A 20,916-nucleotide genomic window follows, 5' to 3' on the forward strand; every position below is an offset into this window, starting at 1 on the left:
ATTAGTAAGCAAAAGTAACTTTTTAATTGAGGCATTAAAGTCAATGTCTGAAGAAGTTTTTGTAATAAAAGTATTTTTTATTCATAAAGTACTAACACATGTTTATCTTCTAAAATCTGAAAGCATATCTTTAGTTTTTTGAGTATTGCTATTGGAAGTCATTGTTTCCTGGAAAATACCTTTTCTTCTTAAAGATTGGCTGCATTGTAGCTTTTAAGAATGATTAGAGCTTAGGGGCCATAAATGTTAACATGATGCTAAAATCTGTTTAATAGCAGTGAAACTTTTATAATTTTTATGTAAAATTATCTGAGAACTTCAGTAAGTTGCAGTGTTATGGTCTAGTGCTTTATCCTTTCAAGTAATCTATGCTATATTTAACCATGTAGTTTTGATGTTTAGAAAATTGTAATATGTTTTCTGCTTGAGTTCTGGGAACACAATTATACAGAATTTGAAAGGGTCTTAAGTGATACTTGGCTGTTTTCTTTTAATGCAAATAATAGGTTTTACCCTGTATACAATATTTCTCTTAGTGTCATTTGAGCATAGGAAGTAGGTAATGGAATGGATTCATTATACATCAATCATGTGCTCCGTCTTTAACCAAACAAAAACATTTACAGGGCAGCCCACCATGGCCAAGGTATTATGGAAGAGAATAAAGATTAACTTGGTTATTCGCACTTCCATGCTTCTCAGACTCAAACATGCACAACATCTTGTAGTGTTAATCTTTCTCAAAGATTTGGGGTGAAAGGATACACTGTGATGTTAAAAGAGACATTAATATGCTATGAAATATAAAATTTTATCTGAATTTTTAGGGTAAAAACAGGAGACTTCGAGTAAATAGCAAGATTGTTAAAAGCTATTCCAGGCTATATGTCCACATCTGTTTTTCTCTCCTCCTACCCTTTTGTTCTTTACACAGTAAGCCAGTTAACCTCAAGTACTGGATCCTGGGGTTCTATTGTGATACAGAATCACAATAAGCTCTTTTTTAGGAGCTGTCATCCTTGGGAATGTCAGTCATGTACAAGATTTTTCAAAAACCATTTATGGAAAGATTTTATTTTAAATCCTTTATATTCATTGACAATTGTTTTCTTTTCCTTGACTAGATATTTATGTCTATAATAGCAGATATGGAAGATAATTTCATGCTTTAAATTATAAGCTGTATAATGCTGGAACTCTATTAAATGAACCTTTGAAAAATAGTTGTTTCTATTATCACTGTATTTACCTTCAATTTACTAAATAAAGATATGTGACATAGATTCCTTTAAATAATGAGCTGTTTAGCTTTATAAAAAATGATCAGTGGAAGTATCTGACATTCTAAGAATTAAGCCATTAAAAATATTTTAATATCTTAAAGAATCCCTTTGTATGACAGTTTTTTTTGTTTTTTGTTTTTGTTCATTCTCTGGTTGATCTACACCAGATTCCTGTTTTAAACTTAAAATGGAAAAACAAGTGTAGTTATACATAGGTCATGATTATTTGATTAATAAAATCACCAGACCATAAATGAGTCAAATATATTTATGGAAATTTGAAATGATGATATTTTACATTTAAAGTGCAGTTGTGAATCAGTCCTTAGAAGGAAAGCACAATAAAGGTATGCCATTGACATGTACTCGGTTTAATAATTGTATTTATCATATATATACCAGTGGTTAAATTTTTAAATGTTAATATGGGGGTTTTATCTTGATTTTTAATAAGGTAAAATTAGATGGTCCAGAGAAGGGAACACCACATCAGAAGAGCAGCAGTGGTCTTCAGATTAAAAATGAAGATGAAGGCACAAAGGCCTGGACGCCATCAGGTTTAAGGGGACATGCTGATCCCAACTTGAATGCTATAAAAATTGAAAAGTTATCTGATGATGAAGAAGTAGACATTACAGATGAGGCAGATGAGGTGACTTCTCAAGCTCCTCCCAAAATTCCTGGCAGTGATGTCTTATTAAACATTCCTAATAGTAAAAGTCATGAAACCAGTCAAGGAGAATTTATTGCTTCTTACAACCAGGAAGATTCCACATCTAAATCTTCCAAGGAATATTTTGAGAATACAAAGCAGGGTGAAATGGAAGTACTTTCAAGCTCAGGAATTACATTTTGGACTGAAAAACAGAGCATTAGTGACAAAAAATCAGTTGAATTAAATGATCAGAAATGTAATAAACTGGTGAAAAGCTGTGAAAAACATGATGGAAATGGAGTAATAGACGATGCCAGGCAGCTGCCTTCTCCAGAGCTGTGTGAAGTTCGGGAAGATCTGAGTGATGAAGAAATGCTTTTTCATTCTTCCTGCCAAATGGAGGGGGAGAGCCACGAGGAAGAAGAGCTTAAGCCACCAGAACAAGAAGTGGAAATAGATAGAAATACCATTCAAGAAGAAGAAAAACAAGCAATTCCTGAGTTTTTTGAGGGGCGCCAAGCTAAAACACCAGAACGCTATTTGAAAATTAGGAATTACATTTTGGATCAGTGGTAAGGAAGAATTCTATTTTAGATACCGTTTTAAAACTTCTGATACTCTAGGGTATTTTAATGAGGCCTGTTGAGGTTTTAGTCATTTACATTGCGAGTGATGCAGAGAGCTTGAACATATGAATGTATTTTAATAGGCAAGACTTCAAATTTCTCATAAGGAAGTTTTCTTTGAAAGCTTTGGTACATATTGTCATCTATAGCTATTTCATCCCATCTGTCTGTTCATTAAGGGTATTTGGTCCTGGAAAAAAGGGATAATTTGCTTTAAGAAGCAGTTTCTTAGGACAGTGTTAGGAAGATACAGAAAGAAAAAAACTTGAGAATGTCTTTCCTAGTTTATCATGTACTTGTAAGTACAAAGAGAAAATTTTGGTAACAAAAGGATAGTGTCATTAAATGTGGCTAGATTACAGAAACCTTTTCCTAAATTGCTATAAATGCTTTCAGCTTTGAACTTGTAACATAATGTGAAAGTAATCCCTTCATCTAGCTTCATTAGGATACAGGAATTTTCTGATAGATAAAGTTCATCTTTTGAATTGTCAATACCTTTTATTTGAATTATTTAGTGTTGGGTGGGGCGCAAACCAAAAAACTTCCCACCTTATTAGCCTAAGTGCTCTGCAAATTGAATTTTTCGTGATAGTTTAATTAAGACATTACCAGACATTCATAATTGTTGTTACTGCTTCTGGAGACACTGAATTGCATAGAGCCATCTTTACAGAGGACTTCTGCCATAACCTCGGAAGATTACCAAAGGCAAACAAATAATCATGTGTATTCTGTCTGTAACCTTCAGTAGTCACACAATATTAATTTGACTAATTTTTAAAATAGCTTTGTCAGAAAAGAAAGAGTTTTGTTCTCGACTCGTGGTTGTCTTGCTGATGGTTGAGATGGCTAAAAGTAAAATTTCTGGGCAAGGTGGTCTCAAAGGAAAGAATACATATAAGGAACAGCTGCTATTCGCATAGTACTTAGTGGTTTACAGAAAGCTTTTCTATGTTGTTTGATTCCTCACAACAGTCCTGTAAAATAGGCAGGTGGTATTTTCTGTGTTTGGGAGATTCTAAGGTCAGGAGAGGTCTAGGGGCCTGCCTTTGATTATATAACCAGCCACTGACAGAAAGAGGACCTGTGAGCAGGTCCTAACTCTGCCAGTCATTTCCTCCATTATTTCACATTGCCTGATTGACACTATTGAAAAAGACCAGTCAGATTAGATCTAATTTTGTTTTGGGAAATAAGAGGATGAATGGCCAAAATGGAAGGACTTCAAAATAATAACTCAAAAAATTTTTTTACCTGTGTGAATCATCAGTGAGTGACTTAATGGTACTTTAATCAAATTTCATTTGTTTGAATTTTGAATTCTCAATAAGGCAGAATAACTTATGTAGATAGTATAAATTATATGGCAGTAGTTTCCTAATGACATTTGCCTTAGTCATAACACCAGTTAAATGTTGTTTGAGTATGTGATTTAACAGAACAGTGTGAAAGGAGAAAGAAGTGTTTTGAACAGGAACTCCAAACTTTTCTCTTCGGAAATAGAAGAGGGGACTGGAGGTGGTGTTAAAAAAAAAAAAAAAGTGGAAGAGTTAAAGTTTTAAAAGAAAAGACCTGATTTGTTTGTAGCTAAAGGATCTTTTCCATAAAAACACATGCAACCGACCCCCTGTTTATGGGAATGTTTTAAGATAGTTAACACTGTTATTGAATGCCTCCCGAATGCATTTAAATGTATTTAAGTCATCTCCAGTTCTGACAAACTTGTCCTCATTCTACAGATGATAAAAATGAGTCTCAGAGAGGAAAAAGAACTTGTTCCAGGTCACATTAGGTGAAGGTGACTTCAGGGTCTGCAGTCTTGACTTGTAATTTTCACACTTCATCTCAGGTCCTTGACTCAGACTTTTTCAGTCTGCCCTGAATGCTTCCCCCATGCTGCCTTCTAGATCTTGGTGAACCATGCATCGTTGTCCCCTCAGGTCTGCTCCAGGGAAATTAGAGGACTTCACTGACCACCCTATCTAAAATAGCTCACATCTGCCCCTCACTCTCTTAGTTTGTATTCTATCTATCTTCATAGAGCTTACTACTACTGAAGATACGACGTTTTTATTTCTGTATTGTCTTCTCTTCCTTCCCTCTCCCTCCCCATGATAATACAGACTTCATATGGACAGATTTTTGTCTGTTGTGTTCATTGTTACACCTCTAGTGCTTAGGGCAGTGCTTGTTCTAAGCAAATATAAAAGGCACTCTTTGTTAAGGGGAAAAGTTGGCATGATGAATCACACTAACAGGGATCTTTAGAGGCCTTACCGTTTGTTCAGCACCAAACTAGTGCTGAGCTTTGTTTAAAGTCTTTCGATTTGGGCAGTCTTTAATTAAATCAATACTGTTTTTAGATTGCTACAGATTTTTGGTAGCTTGTTACACCGTGCTCATTCCTGTTTTCTTGCCTTCATTTGTGCAATTTGTTTCCTTTGCTTTCACACTGAAGTGAAAACACTGAAATCTCATCTTTTCAATGGCATTTCTGATACCCTGCCGTATCACAAATTACTTCTTGCCCTTACTGAATGTGTGTAGAATGTATGATTTTAAATTTGGTTTCTGCTTAGGCAGGCCTTCCCTAAACACCCTCTCTGAAGTAGTCTGTGCCTGTTTGTCTCTCTATCCCTTTATCCTTCTTACTGTTTCTTCCTAGCACTTACTGCTATATATATAATTAATTATATATTAATATAAGATTACAAGCAATATATTAATATGTAATATATATTAGTCATATATATTCTCCCATTAAATTTTTTTTTAATTTTATTTTTGAGAGTGAGAAAGAGACAGAGCAGAGGAGGGACAGAGAGAGAGAGGAAGACACAGAATCTGAAGCAGGCTCCAGGCTCTGAGCTGCCAGCACAGAGCCCTACATGGGGCTCGACCTCATGACCCATGAGGTCATGAGCTGAGCCAAAGTCAGATACCTCACTGACTGAGCCACCCAGGCGCCCCTATATATCCTCCCATTAGCATGTAAGGTCGGGAGCTTTATATTCATGTCTGTATCCTTAGTGCCTAGACAGTGCCTGGTATGTAGGATGCAAAGTAAATATTTGTGGACTAAAATAAAGATTCAATAAGAAATCCTGTTACATGATAATGTCTGAATACTTGGTCTATAATGTCTGTATGTGGATCTTGACTTTAACTTCCTCAAATAAGTACTTTAATTCCTTTGACTTTTTGCTTCCTTATCTCTAAAATAAGAATAATAAAATCTACTTTGTAGAACTGTTGTGAGGATGAAGGTTGTGTAACTGTTAGTACTGGCATAAGCACTCGGGAACTGTTTGCTGCTATTATTAAGTTCACTACTCTTAAACTCTATCTGCCATGGTACAATAAGTACATTCAGTAAATATGAACTGTATTATGTAAACCTTGTATTTTTTTCATACTTTGGGCATTTCTTGATTTCTTGGAAATCCTCTATAATATTAATATTTCTGTTTTCCACTGAGAGTGCTTACTCTTATTTATTGGCCTAATGATTAAAAACCGGTATAAAACTTTCAAGCATTTATAAGGTAGCTTATAATTAAAAGATACTGCCCAGCAAAGTGAAAGTGGACGAACCTTAGTAATATATTAAAAATTAGAAAAGTTTAATACCAAATACTTTAGATATGTTGTCAGAGTGCCCTTTTTATTCTTGAAGCTTGAATTTGGATCTGTTGACAAAACCTCTAACTTTAAAATCCTGGGATAACTGAAATCTATGGCATTTCATATGGGAAAAAAATAATAGTTAATAAAAATCACATTATACTTGTAAGTTATTGTATCATTTAAAGGTAATTTCAGGAAAAAGTACAGTTGGGTATTATGTATTAGCATTGTTTTTACTACACATTTACAGATTGAGAGGGGGTAAATTTTTAAGATATTTCAAATATTAAAAGTTTTCCCCAGAAATCTTTTTTCATGTTTTTATTTATCCAAAATAACTGTACTTCCATCTCTTAATTAGGGAGATATGCAAACCGAAATACTTAAATAAGACCTCAGTACGTCCTGGCCTGAAGAACTGTGGGGATGTTAATTGTATTGGACGGATTCATACATACCTCGAGTTGATAGGAGCAATCAATTTTGGATGTGGTAAAAATAAAAACCCAACAACATCTTTTACTCAACATTTTTTATCCTTAGAGCACCCGTTAACTTCCTTGATGGTTAGAATTCAAGCAGATTTAGTATAGATGCAGTGTTCAGAAAGATGCTATAATATGGAATAACTGTATTACTAAGTTTTTTTGTAAAACAGATTTCTGTTGATTAAGCTACATTTTCCTGTAACCTACAGTGAAAATTGGTGGTATGAAAAGGAAAAATATTCTCTAAGTGGGAGAAATAATTTAACAATGAAGCTCTTTGTCAAGTACAAGTAACGTCATTTTAAGAAAAGTCTGATAGTAGCCCATTCAATATGCAAAATCTGTATTAATGCTAGAAATACTGTCTAGCAGTGTTTAAGTAAAGGAAATAATTTATGAGCCTCTACACTTAAATGTAATAAAAGTGCCAAAATATTTTTCATGGAAGAAAGTTTCTTTCACCCTAGTTTTCCTCAAATATGCATGATTTTGAATGTATTTTTCACTTTTATTGAATTAACTTGACACAAACATTTTGAAGAAAGTTAATAACCATAGTTGTGATAAGGTAATTAGATAGGTAATTAGAACTTTGTAACCCATAGTTTCAGAAGAATATGTTCTGTCTTTGAGAAGACAGCTAACCAGAAAATCTCCTATCAGAGATTATTTATCTTGTAGAGAGAATTTACAGTCTGCCCTGTGGTCTGTTTTTCATTTCGGTATCTGTGTTTCCCCAGGCACTGTATCTTGGGACTGGCTGCTCAGGAAAACTAAGGGGTCGCAGCTTCCACAGCCACTAAAAAAAAATGAAATCACGTTTTCTGTGTTAGACCTCTGAATTCAGCAAAGTGAGCTTAGCAGTCGTTTAATTAGAAATTAAATTACCCATCTCCTGAATATCCCCTTTTACTGAGATTTCCGTAAGAGTGTTATTAGTTTTACGTGAGACTGCCAAGTAATTGCAGAATTAAGATAGAAGCTTAGGTATAACAAAACTTAGAAATTGGCTTACAACTTCCAGTCAGTATAGGTGTGCCTTCCTATTGAACGAATGAGTTTCAGAAAATAATAGACTGTTTTATTTTTCCCGAATTCCAATAGAACAGGCTGTGTACAACAGGCCACAACCAGTTGACAAAGCACGAGCCAGGGACCGAAAAGATGCGGCGGAAGCATACCAGCTTGCACAGTGTCTGCAGTCTATGGTAAGTGTTCACCTGTCATCTAAGGTGTGCCCCCTTCTAGCCACCTGTTAAACACATGGACAGTGAGTGGAAGAACGTGTTTTCTCTTGTATGTCACCTTAGCCATTTACTTTTCTGGTTTCTATTCAGTGTCATGTTAGTTTATAAGGCAAAAACCAAAACACCTCGTAATTCGCTGGCAGACTTGACACGGAAGTGTCGTACTTTGCTCTCGTGGCCTTAGAATTCTTGGTTCCGGTTTCTAAGTCTAGTGTGTCTTTTACAGCCATACAGCTAAGCTCCTTTTTCTTTCAGTTACTTTGTTTAGCTAAAAAGTCTTAGGTTAAGATTCAGCTTCTTGGAATAGCTATCCAAACTATTGTAGCCTTTCTTTTTTTTTTTTTTTTTTTTTTAATTTTTTTTTTCAACATTTTTAATTTATTTTTGGGACAGAGAGAGACATAGCATGAACGGGGGAGGGGCAGAGAGAGAGGGAGACACAGAATCGGAAACAGGCTCCAGGCTCTGAGCCATCAGCCCAGAGCCTGACGCGGGGCTCGAACTCACGGACAGCGAGATCGTGACCTGGCTGAAGTCGGACGCTTAACCGACTGCGCCACCCAGGCGCCCCGTAGCCTTTCTTTTTTAATTCTTGAAGTTAGGGAGTTTTACAGTATCTTACAATTTGTGAATCTTATTTTAAAGGTGAGTGATCTACAAGTCTCTTAAAAGGCAGAGTCATAGTGTGATCTCGTTGGTTTTACTAATAAAGTAGATTGGTAATAGGTGAGGTGAATGAAGAAACGTATAGATAATAGAGTGGACATTTTTCTTAGCGTATTTAGGCTGTTAACCATTTCTGCCTACCTAGATTTACTTTTATAAGAAAGGATGTATTTAGATACAGTTGATGGAAAAGGTGCCACTCAAACACTGGCCTCTGAGCCAGTCTTTTTTGTTTGTTTGTTTGTTTGTTTTTTTGTTTTGAGAGGGAGAGAGTGCAAGCTGGGAAGAACTGAGGGAGGGAGAGAGAGAATCTTAAGGAGCCTCCACCACGCCCAGCACAGAGCCTGACATGGGGCTCAGTCTCACAACTATGAGATCATGACTTCAGCCAAAATCGAGTTGGACACTTAACTGACTGAGCCACCCAGGCGCCCTTGAGCAGTCTGTTTTAAAGGCTTCAGTGTTGGGGTTTATAAAACTAGATATTAGTAATCTTGTCAACTAATTTCATAATGTTTTATTGTTTTTATTGCATCCACTAGGCAGTCTTTCCCTTTCTGAGGCTGAGATGTAATTTTGCTTCTAGTTTTAATATTCTACCTCTTGCTACGCGTTCTTGCAAGTTTTCTACCACAAGTGGTTGAAAGGGAAGTCATTTTCTTGGTGGTTCTTTTTAATCTTAAAAATATTTTTTGTCCTAGTATCTTAGTTTCTAAGTGGCAAAAAGAAATGAAAATTCAATAAGAAATCCAGGTAAAATTCAGAAAATCATTACTGATTTATTTCTGAGCAGAGTGCAAACTATTAAACATAAATTAATAAAATAAAATTTAGTCAGGCAATGCTGATCAGGGATTACAATATTTTAATGGAGAAGTTAACTGATTTTTTTTAAATATCATTTTGGCTTTGTGTATTGTGCTGTGATTTCCCCAGGTTAATCTTGTTACCTTTTGCTTCATTTTAATCTTATCACAGCGCACAAGGAGACGTAGGGTCCGAGACCCATGGGGAAATTGGTGTGATGCAAAAGACTTAGAAGGACAAACCTTTGAGGTAACTTTGACCTTAGCAGATAGGTCATCACTAAAAGTTGTTCCATCATCTATATATGTATGTCTTAATGTCACATATATTACACTTGTTGTGTGTGCGTGTGTGTATCCATCCCATGTTAATTTGTCTAGAAGTCACCAATAAACAAAAAAATAGAAGGCAGTGGTGCAATTAACTAGGAGTTGGATTCGTTTTCCAAATTTTGTCTAATCTCTGTATTCTGGTCTCTAGCTCAAGAATATCTGCCAAGGTGCCAGGAAGTTGGTATGCCTAATTCATTTCAGTAAACATTTATTTATAGAATGATGTTCTGATATACCAATTAAAATATTGTCCCAAGCATTAGACATAAATTGAATTACAAATACTAAAGTGTCATTTCTACCAATAAAAACTGTGGTTCTGAAAAGAAACATGGGTGACGAATGTGTGTGTGTGTATAAGTTCTGTATCTATAGAATTTATTTGTGAACACCCAGTGTAGTAGAATGGAAAGAATGTGTGAATGTGTACTTACTGGCTTTATTACCTTGAGCAGTTTCTTAACCTCACTGAAATTCAGGTTTTTGTCTATGGAGTGTGAATAATACCTCTGTCCAAGAATTGTTATGAGAATTAAGTGAAGTAAATGGAATAAAATGTATGAAGATTCTAGTACTAGGTTACTTAATAAGCCTTGCATATACCAATTACTCAGTAAATTTTAGTTTTCCTCTTGAGTTTCAGTACAAAAACAAAACAAAAAGAAAACGTTCTCTTTTTCTCTTCCCCATTCCCTTTCCCTAGCCTCACTTAATCTCTAATCTAGGCACAACATTAGTAACGCATGATTCCTGCCTAGAAAGAACTTCTGTAGTTTCTAGTAGGAAAGATGAAACCTGTGTTAAGTTCCATAAGGTTGATCTTAAGAAATGTCAGGTCTTGGGGCGCCTGGGTGGCTCAGTCGGTTGAGCGGCCGACTTCGGCTCAGGTCATGATCTCGTGGTCCGTGAGTTCAAGCCCCGCGTCGGGCTCTGTGCTGACAGCTCAGAGCCTGGAGCCTGTTTCGGATTCTGTGTCTCCCTCTCTCTGACCCTCCCCTGTTCATGCTCTGTCTCTCTCTGTCTCAAAAATAAATAAACATTAAAAAAAAATTTAAAAAAAAAAAAAAAAGAAAAGAAATGTAAGGTCTTCCCCAAGGGGTGTGTGTGATGAGAGAAGGTTTCACAGAAGATGTGACTTGAGGGATTAGCAGGACAGTCTCAAAATGTAGAAAAGTAGGTGAGGGCATTCCAGGCTAAGGGAGCAGCATAAACAAAGGTAGAGATGTGGGAAAATACCAGACATATTCTGGAAAAGGTGCCTAGTTATTTGGGCTAAAGTGTAAGAATGATAGTAGAAATGGAATGAAAAGATTAATTTTGTACTTATGTAGGACTTATTATGTATGTGTCCAACCCTATTCTAGTGTTTTATAAACATTAACGCATCATTACGATAACATCATGACACTGTTATTATTACTATTTTTGTTCCCATTTTAAAGATAAGGAAACTAAAGCACAGAAAGCTTCAGTAATTTGGCCAGGGTCATCCAGTAAGTAGCAGAGCGAGGCATTCTGTCTCCAGAATCTGTACTCTTTATCATTATGCTGCGCTGTCTCCCTGTTGGGAAAGAAAACAACACAATAGGATTTGATGACTAGAAATGGGAAATAAGTAAAAGGAGGGACTCAGGTGATTCTGAGGTTTTTAAGTTTGGTGTGGCTGTAGATTTTGGAACAATTTTTTAATATATTATCTAGCATTGCGGTTTGTTAGTAGAAAGAAGGAGGTACATCTCCATCAACATAGTCTATCCTGTTCTCACCTGCCTTTAATTATGGTGTTAAAGAGTATTCTTTATTATTATTGATTCTGCCTGTCAGTGGCTGATGGACTGGTTGATCAAGTGGTTGTTTTCTGTTTTAGCATCTCTCTGCTGAGGAATTGGCGAGAAGAAAAGAGGAAAAATGTAAATCTGTTAAATCCTCAAAAGTACCAAGACCAACAAAAAGGTATAGTGTTTTACACATGTAATTTTTTTAACTTATCACCAATGATTAGGAATGTATGGAAAAAATACCTGATTAGCAACATATTATTCATATTAAGTTTAAAAATACTACTAGATGGGGCGCCTGGGTGGCTCAGTCTGTTAAGTGTCTGACTTCAGCTCAGGTCATGATCTCACAGTCCATGAGTTTGAGCCCCACGTCGAGCTCTGTGCTGACAGCTCAGAGCCTGGAGCCTGTTTCAGATGTTGTGTCTCCCTCTTTCTCTGCCCCTCCCCAGCTCATGCTCTGTCTCTCTCTCTCTCAAAAAAATAAATAAAAACATTAAAAAAAATTTTTTTTTAAATACTACTAGAATTTTTGAGATTTTTTATTTCACTGATTACCAGTTTGGAAGAGCTTGAGCAAAAGTTTTGAATTTATAGGTTTAGTGACTGTAGGATCCAACATATGTTGTAAAGGGGCCTTGATTATAACAGGTGGTCATTCAACTCCTTAGACATTATAAATAGGTAACCTCATGAAATGACTAGTGCTTTCTTTGGTTGGCAAGGTTTTTGGGGATTTTTCTGTGTGTGTGTGTGTGTGCGTGTGTGTGTGTGTGTGGTTTTGTTGTTGTTGTTTTTTAATAATCTGTTATTTGTAACATAACACTTAAGAGTCACCAAATAAGTTAAATGTCTTGGTTTTCTGGACCCTCACTTTCTGTAGATGCAGAAATAGATTATGGTTTCACCAGTGTCCCTTTTAAAATAAGATATCTAGGAATGTCCCCAGGTCATTTTCAGTGAAAGAGCCCTGATGTTTAACCAAGTGTAAGTCCCTAGGTAAGTTATGTAAAGCCTTAAGCCTTCAGTGCTCATTCATAAAATAATAGCTATAATAGCTAAGACTGTTGACTATGCTTTAAGCACTTTGTATATATTAACTCATTTAATCCCCATAACCACCCTGTGCAGTAGTTAATAATATCATTCATGAGGAAACAAACTTGCTCATGCTTGTTAGTGATGGAGCTGTGATTTAATCCAGGCAGTTAGACTTAAGAATCCATACTGCTAACATTACATTATATATCCCCTCTCTAAAAGAAAAATTAAAACCTAAGTTGTTGTGAGAGTAAAGTAAGATAAACTATATAAAAAAAATATCGTCATCCATAAGCTAGGACTCCTTATCTAGTATCCAGACATTTGCTTTTCTGAATCTCAGCATGAGACATATTTATTGTGATTTCCAAGTCATTGTTCCAGTTTGTCACAATCTGAATCCAGCTCCACTTTTCTTACACTAGCCTTCATAGATTTGAGTCAACATTTCAGTAAGCTTACCTCTTCTGCCATTGATCACTGCTTAAAATGTTTAACTGGAATAAGGGAAAGCCTCAGACATCATTGTTCCATCAGCCGTACATTGCCACAGTTGACTCATGATTTTTCATCTTGTGCAGAAGAAAAATCATAGTAGATGTCTTGCTTACATTCAGACAAAATATATTTGAATCTTTATGAGTCTGCTAGTTTCTAGCAGATCAGTTCTATCAAAAATGAAATTTAGATTTACTTATCATGACATATATTTTCATGAATCCATTATTACCCTTAGTAGTCCTCTCTTCACTTGCTAAAGGCTCAAAATCAGCTGTTGAATAATCTTTTCCAGAATTTTCTCAATATTCACATTTAATTCCTCTGCTCCCAAAGTCTGCTTTTTTTGTTTAAGAAAATAAAGCCCAAAATTGCCTATTTGTAGCCCTCCAATAATTTTTCCATTCTGAACAGTTCCTCCAAAAAGGTCAGTGGGTTTCACATCATGGTTCTTCATTGCTCTGGGATGCATATGCTGTCTTTGTGTTCTTTTTTTTCGTGTTGATGAAGCACTTTTTTACTTGAAGATCTTTCCTCTTCATTCATCTTATATTTCTGAAAAAATGCTTACTATGTGTCAGGCACTGACACACTTGGCACTTGGAGTACAAAGTGTCTGAATTGCTGACACTAACAGTCTCTGGTAGAATAGGAGCTAAATAGTCCTGCTCTTTTCTGGTTGTGTTAACATGAACATATATTCCTTGTTTTTTTCTTTCTCTGACCATAGCCTAAAGAAACCTTATTCTTGATATCTTCCTCAGACTTCAGTTCTTTATTGCTCAAAGCCTTTCTAATATTGCTCTCAGATTAATACATGCTTTTTTATCTACCCTTGCTTACGTGCCCCTCTTTTTTTTTGTCTTTTTTTTTTTTAACTTCCTCATTTTTTTTTCATTTTTTTTTAATGTTTCTTTTTGAGAGAGAGAGACAGTGCAAATGAGGGAGGTGCAGAGAGAGAGGGAGACACAGAATCTGTAGCAGGCTCCAGGCTCTGAACTGTCAGCACAGAGCCTGATACAGGACCCAGACCACGAGCCATGAGATTATGACCTGAGCCAAAGTCAGACACTTAACCTACTGAGACAGTCACCTGCCCCTAACTTTTTTATTTTAAAATACAAGTTTATCATTGAACTTTTCATATACATTAATTTCTTTAGTAGAACCATTGCCATTCATTCAATAAATATTTGAGTCCCTACCCTGTGCTGATACCGTACTGACAAGTGTTTTTGAGAACTTTCTTCTTGAAACTTTTTTTACCATGTCATGTCAGGGAGTTGTTTACATTTTCTTCAAACTTTTTGAAACCTTTCAGTTTAGGACACATGTGTGGGTACAACGTTCTTCTCTTTGGGTGTTAAAAGAAACTAAGGCAACAACTACTTTCTCCCAAAGGCCTTGTCATTTCCCATTTTTTTTATCAAGTCCAAAACTCAGCAGAGTTATATGGGATGTCCTAAGAAATTCCCCTCGCTTAGTATTTTTCTGAGAATCTAGATTTAGATTATTGATACACATTTTCAAATTTAAGTGAATGTTGTTTTCCTGATCTTGTCATTGAGATTATATTAGAAATGATTTTTTTTTTCTTTTTCAGCTCATTTGATCCCTTCCAACTGATACCTTGTCATTCTTTCAGTGAAGAAAAGCAGGTACTATTTATGCATCACTAAATGGCCATAAACCATGCCCTTCTGTCAGACAGGAAGTATTTCTTTTCCTTTGTGTGCAAGGCATATATGTATGTGAAAGATTGGACGAGGCAAGGTACACTATGGGTCAGATGAGTGATGCAGATGGGAAATGAAAGAGAATTTCTCCATGTTAGGATTTTGAATGATAATATTTGTAAAAATCTCTGATTTGTGCTGAGCCTTGGTTGGTGATGAGAACTTGGTGTGATAGGTAAAGAAGAAAAGGGTGGACATTCCAGTGAGGAGGAATAAAATCTCTATTTTTATGCTCCCCCATTTTTTTTTTTTTTTTTATATTTCAGGAGCCATTTCAGGTGAAAGTGGCTTCAGAAGCACTTTTAATAATGGATTTGGTAAGGATAATCTATTGTGTTTACTTACTCTGATTTCTATTCTTGTGTATTTTTATTGCAGGCTTAAGAGAGAGTATGGAAGACGTGTATTTTGGATCTTAACTATCCTCTTTTACAAGGAGTCTAAAAATAAGTCTTTTCTTTTGGAGAAAAGCCAAACAATTGCATGTTTCCATATTTTAGAGAAAATAAATTAATGTGAGTTTTTGCAGACTGTTTATCATCATTAACCCTGTTTTAATTTCTTGGCATCCTTTGTCTGCTGCCTTCTAGATAACTGCAGCAAAGCACAACTCCTACCACTTGGAGGTTCCTTGTTTGCACTAAGTTACTGAGACCTCCAGTAGCTGTGTTGGTTTTGGATGTTTTTCTAGAGGATGTTTTTTGTAGGACTACCAGGAGTGACTTTTACTTTTTATCTTTAGGGTCCTGTGTGAGGAAAGCAAATGGTGTCTTCATTTTGTAAATTAAATAATGACATCTTTGAGTGTTTGGTTCAAAGCTTCTTAGCTGGCAGCGCAGATAGATTGAAATCCCAAGTCTTTGTGTAGTGAGCCTAGTGTCTGATTCCTCTGCTATGCCCGGTTACCATACTTACAAATGATTCTCCTATGTATAAGTGAGCTTTATTCTGATTTTTTGTCAGATGGATTTGTATGTTTGGGCTAAGTCTATTTTGTATTTCTTTTTAGCATGCTCATGTTTCTATGGCAGAAGTGATTGGTCTATTAGGAGGAAGATACTCAGAAGTTGATAAGATAGTTGAAGTAAGTTCTTGCTCTTAAATATTTTTTAAAATCATTTAGTCCTGCTGCCATACCAAATATTTTTATAGATTTCAGTGGATATAATTAAAATAGAAATACCTGTGATGCACATGAGAATATGCCAGTGTGGGCTGGATATTCCCAGGAGTAAATTAACATTCCATATATTGAGTACCTGTTTCCTTTTACCATCAAGAAAGAGGGAGCACGGCCAGGCCTCGCCTCCTCGTTGCCTTCACCAGTAAAATGCTACAACTACTCTTAAGAGGCCAGGAACCATGCAGCAACCTTATAGTTGAAACTCGGCATGCATCACTTTGTTGAAATTATTATCATAAATAATAGGACTCATTGAAAGACTTTGTATGTGCAGGTATTATATGGGCTGGTCTGGAAAACTAACAATTATTATGGCCTTGTCTGAGTGGAAAAGTGGATTCTGAGTTCCTACATCGAATCACACTTTTGAAGTGTAATTCATTTGCAGGCTAAAGGCTGCCTGTGATACTGTCGGATAAAAGACGTGGCCTAAAAAAAGCCTCTGTATCTATGTATGAAAGAACTAAAACATTAAAGTGATAGAATTAACAGGATTCAGTGTAACCATGTAAGGATTAATCTTTTATAGGTCTGTGCAGCAGAACCATGTAACAGTCTGAGTACAGGACTGCAGTGTGAGATGGATCCTGTGTCACAAACACAGGCCTCAGAAACCTTGGCTGTGAGAGGCTATCGTGTAATTGGATGGTATCATTCTCATCCTGCCTTTGATCCAAATCCTTCTTTACGAGATATTGACACTCAAGCCAAATACCAGGTGTGCCTCTAGGTCTTGCATGTATGCACGTTTTCTCTCCTCTCGTTGCTTTCTATTCTATTATATAAATATACTTTTTTTTTTTAATGTTTATTCATTTTTGAGAGACAGAGCATGAGCAGGGGAGGGGCAGAGAGAGAGGGAGACGCAGAATCTGAAGCAGGCTCCAGGCTCCGAGCTGTCAGCACAGAGCCCGACGCGGGGCTCGAACTCACAGACTGTGAGATCATGACCTGAGCTGAAGTCTGACGCTTAACTGACTGGGCCACCCAAGCACCCTCTATAAATATACTTCTAAAATTTCTAGCAAAGTATTGAATTTCTAATATTATTTACATCTGGAGTTTTTAAATAACTTTGCATTTTTTCTGATTACAGGGGTAATATATGTTTATTTAAACATTTGGAAAATCAGCTATTTTGTTTAGTACAGACAAGCCATCTAAGTGACAGTGATAATTACTCCCAGAGCCTCTAAAAATTGATGGGAACAACTAGTACAGGGACTGGGTACAAGTGAAATAACCAGAAGCAGTCTATTTTGCATCTCTGGAAAAAACAAACTTTTGTTTTGTTCCAACATTTTATGTTTGATAGGTGTATGTTTTTGCTATAGGCAGCTATTATTACCATATTGATAAAGATTATAGCTGAAGGGTAGTGAAAATAATTTGTAGACATATTCATGGTAAATACAGATTTTCAGGCCAGGTCATATTTTTAAGGATCATTTCTGGTTGGGTTGGGTACATTTTGACCTGAAAAATTTAGAGTGTGGAATGATATATAGTGTATTTCATTTAGTTGCTGTTTGGATGTGAAGTTTTTAACACACTTTGGTGTTCCTTTTTCTCCATTCGTTATTTAAGATGTTGCTATGGGTAAATACTGATTTTTAAATTTATGTAGTCAAGACTAATTTTACTTTTCTTTGAATTGTAGAGTTACTTCTCCAGAGGCGGTGCCAAGTTCATTGGAATGATTGTTAGTCCTTATAATCAGAACAATCCTTTACCTTATTCCCAGATTACCTGCCTAGTTATAAGTGATGAAATTAGCTCAGATGGCTCTTACCGTAAGTTTTCAACAAAAACAACTTCATCCTATTTCTGCCCACATTTCTTTGAATCTTTCATAGCAACGAATTTACAACTATGTGAAACTATGTGATGGAAAGCTTTGCACCCTCAACTAGAGAATTGCTGTCTACATACCATGTAGTGCGGCCTCCCTCTTTCCTTTAATGATATCCTTCTAGATTCAAGTCCCCACTGTGTTACCATGGCCTCTGGGCACAAGGGTTATATTGTGCAGAAAAGTTAGAGCCAGGCAGCGTGCATGTTAGTTACAGGCAGGCGTACCACGGAGATACTGCAGGTTTGGTTCCAGACCACCACAATAAAGCAAATATCGCAATAAAACTAGTCAAATGCTTTATTCTTAAGTTTTTGGAGGGAAGAAATGAAATAGAGGAGAACTAAGAAATGAAAAAAAAAAAATCCACCTGGGAAAAAATGGGGAAAAAAGACCATTTTAGAGCATATTGACAAAGTATGCTTATATTGTAAGGAAGGACAATCATAATGTTTTCCTTCATTTTTTTTCATGCCTTTCGATTTGCTGGCATTTTATTTACCTGAAAAGTCTTAATATTGGCAAAAACGCAGTTGAGAGGCAGTATAATGTAAAGTTAATAACATAAACTGGAGCCAGACTGCCTGGGTTCAGATCCTGGCTCTACTTAGTAATTATGTGTATGCTGATGAACAGGTTATTTAACCTCTCTGTGGCTCTGTGTCCTCATCCAAAAATAAATAAATAAAGGACAGTACTGGCAGCTAGTGCATTTAAGTGGCATTCCATGTAGTAAGCATTGTATAAGTTCTACAGTTAATTTTACGGTGTTGCCCTCTGCTAACAAATCAACTCAGCTTTTCTTTTAATACACTGCAAATATAATTACAGGGGGATCTTGAAGGCCATGTGAAAAATTTCTAAGTAGGCTCATCCTTTGGTCTTTTGCCTTTCTGGCTATGTACATGGCATCCACCCCTTGGGCTCCTGTCTCTGGAACTGAGCATGACCATTTTGACAGGAGTGCAGTTGCTGCCCTTCCAGAGTTCATCCTATTCCCTGACTGGTTAGGTTAGCACCTGTAGGCAGGTCAAGTGAGTGTGGGCCCAGAAGCCAGGCAGACCTGCTGGGGCTTAAAATCCAGGCTCTTCCACTTCACCAGTCTAAGCAGGTTGTTCCACGTGTCTCGGCCTTCGTTTCCTTATCTTTAACGTAGGAATAATGCACCTGCCTTATAGCATTGCTGTAAGCTCAATGACCCGTGTGAAAATAAAAATCACTAGGATGGACTTGTCTTCGTTTGCCTACCTCGGTGTCTGTTTAAGCCATAGTTCTGGCACCGTTTTTAACAGTGCCCCCTTTCACTCAAAAAGTCTCTTGATTTGGATATAAGTTATGTGATCATCCTGCTTCTCCGTTCCTTACATAGAATTGTCATGCAAATGGTACGTGTACTCTTTTTTATTGTTATTAATTGCTGAGCATTAATATGCTCAATGGGCCAGGTTCAGCCAGGCAGTAAATATTTAATGAATGCCCACTATGTTTAAAGTGCTGTTCAGCTGGTCTGCCAGGTTGTGGTTGTGAGGATTCTTGGTAATTAAAAGGAGATTGGGGATTGAAGCGATAGTTGATGACAGTCTGCTTCATTATGCTTTTCTAGGTTTACCTTACAAATTTGAAGTACAGCAGATGCTAGAAGAACCTCAGTGGGGATTAGTGTTTGAAAAGGCAAGATGGATAATAGAAAAATACCGACTGTCCCATAGGTATGTGCTGTGGTTTGAGGTGGCCGCACATCTGCAGCGCGTCTCATTAAATGATGTTTTAGAGAAAACCCAAGTTAAATATAAAATTATGATGTATGGCGTCAGTGACAGTTTATTAGAAAACAGATTCGTTTGTGGTATTTGTTTCATCAGTTTGTCTTCATATTTCTTCCAACAGCAGTGTCCCTATGGATAAAATCTTCCGCCGGGATTCTGACCTGACTTGTTTGCAGAAAGTAAGCTGCCTTGATTTTAATTGGTTCTATTGTTCACAGATTCTAAAGCTATTCATCTCGATGTGGTTTCCCATGATGCCTAATGCTTTGTGGATACATTTTCTGTGTATTTTTGTTATTGCCGTTTCCTATCTAAAATTAATTTCTAGGAGAAAATTAGTAACGTATTTTGTTGCCCACACTTGCATATAGAAGTAATACTAGTTTAGAATAAATTTGTCAGTGTTGGCTGATAAATTTCCTAGCAGATTATTATTATATACAATGGAGAACATTTTTCTCATTTTATTAAATTCAAAAGTCTCATGTTTCCATTTAGCCTTAATAATTGTTCGTTTTTAAGATTGGTAGTATAAATCTAATAAATAAGTTTAAGGGTCATTTTATTTAACTTTCTGGTCGGAAATAAAGAGTCCTGAATATTTTTATTTTACTTCTTGTTTTGCTTCTATGAGTATAAAGAGTTAAAGACCCATAGGCTGGTAACATCTGTCTTTTTTTTTTTTTTTTTTTTTTTTTGGTAGCAATTTAAGAAGAGAAAACTGAAACATACTGAGTTTCTTTTTAATATTTTTACCCCCTTGTATTAAAACTTTCTTTTTGTTCTGTTGGAAGATTAATGTGCGTGTTTCTCAGGAAACAGCTCTATCTACCACCCTGATGTAGCGTCCGTGTATGTACATAGATTTTCGTTCTACAGGATTATTTTGCTTTGTAAATGTAACTACTAAAAAAAGAAGCAAAGTCACAAATTTGTCCAAAGTAAAAAAATCACACTTAAAATCTCAAGTGTGTCTCCTCATATAAAGTCATAAAGGAATAAGCCCAAGCATTTCTCAACAGTGACTTCCTACACTCTAGGTACGTGATTATTGATCACAAAACTGTCTTCAACCACATTTAAGGAGACTGTTTCTCTTTTGCTTATTAGAAAAAGATTTGGAAAGGGATACAATAACGATAGTAGTGCAAACCCTCTTCTTACCCTTTTTTTTTTTTTTTTTTTAATTTTTTTTTTTTTCAACGTTTTTTATTTATTTTTGGGACAGAGAGAGACAGAGCATGAACGGGGGAGGGGCAGAGAGAGAGGGAGACACAGAATTGGAAACAGGCTCCAGGCTCCGAGCCATCAGCCCAGAGCCTGACGCG

General features: G+C 36.2%; 1 protein-coding gene across 4 annotated transcripts in view; it reads left to right on the top strand.

Moving 5' to 3' along the window:
- MYSM1 (Myb like, SWIRM and MPN domains 1) overlaps positions 1–20,916 on the top strand; it is a 38,385-nt gene that overhangs the window by 12,819 nt on the left and 4,650 nt on the right. For 3 of the 4 annotated variants that reach the window (XM_058717234.1, XM_058717235.1, XM_058717237.1), the window contains 12 exons: positions 1,738–2,510; positions 6,556–6,686; positions 7,787–7,890; positions 9,574–9,651; positions 11,602–11,687; positions 14,655–14,709; positions 15,054–15,104; positions 15,797–15,871; positions 16,500–16,688; positions 17,631–17,763; positions 19,426–19,531; positions 19,710–19,767. In XM_058717234.1, the coding sequence (XP_058573217.1) occupies positions 1,738–2,510; positions 6,556–6,686; positions 7,787–7,890; positions 9,574–9,651; positions 11,602–11,687; positions 14,655–14,709; positions 15,054–15,104; positions 15,797–15,871; positions 16,500–16,688; positions 17,631–17,763; positions 19,426–19,531; positions 19,710–19,767 (1,839 nt within the window). The remainder of the gene's footprint in view (positions 1–1,737; positions 2,511–6,555; positions 6,687–7,786; positions 7,891–9,573; positions 9,652–11,601; positions 11,688–14,654; positions 14,710–15,053; positions 15,105–15,796; positions 15,872–16,499; positions 16,689–17,630; positions 17,764–19,425; positions 19,532–19,709; positions 19,768–20,916) is intronic. The other variant, XM_058717236.1, reaches the window with a different exon arrangement.

The sequence above is a fragment of the Neofelis nebulosa genome, chromosome 2, assembly GCF_028018385.1.
Source record: "Neofelis nebulosa isolate mNeoNeb1 chromosome 2, mNeoNeb1.pri, whole genome shotgun sequence".
NCBI lineage: Eukaryota > Metazoa > Chordata > Mammalia > Carnivora > Felidae > Neofelis > Neofelis nebulosa.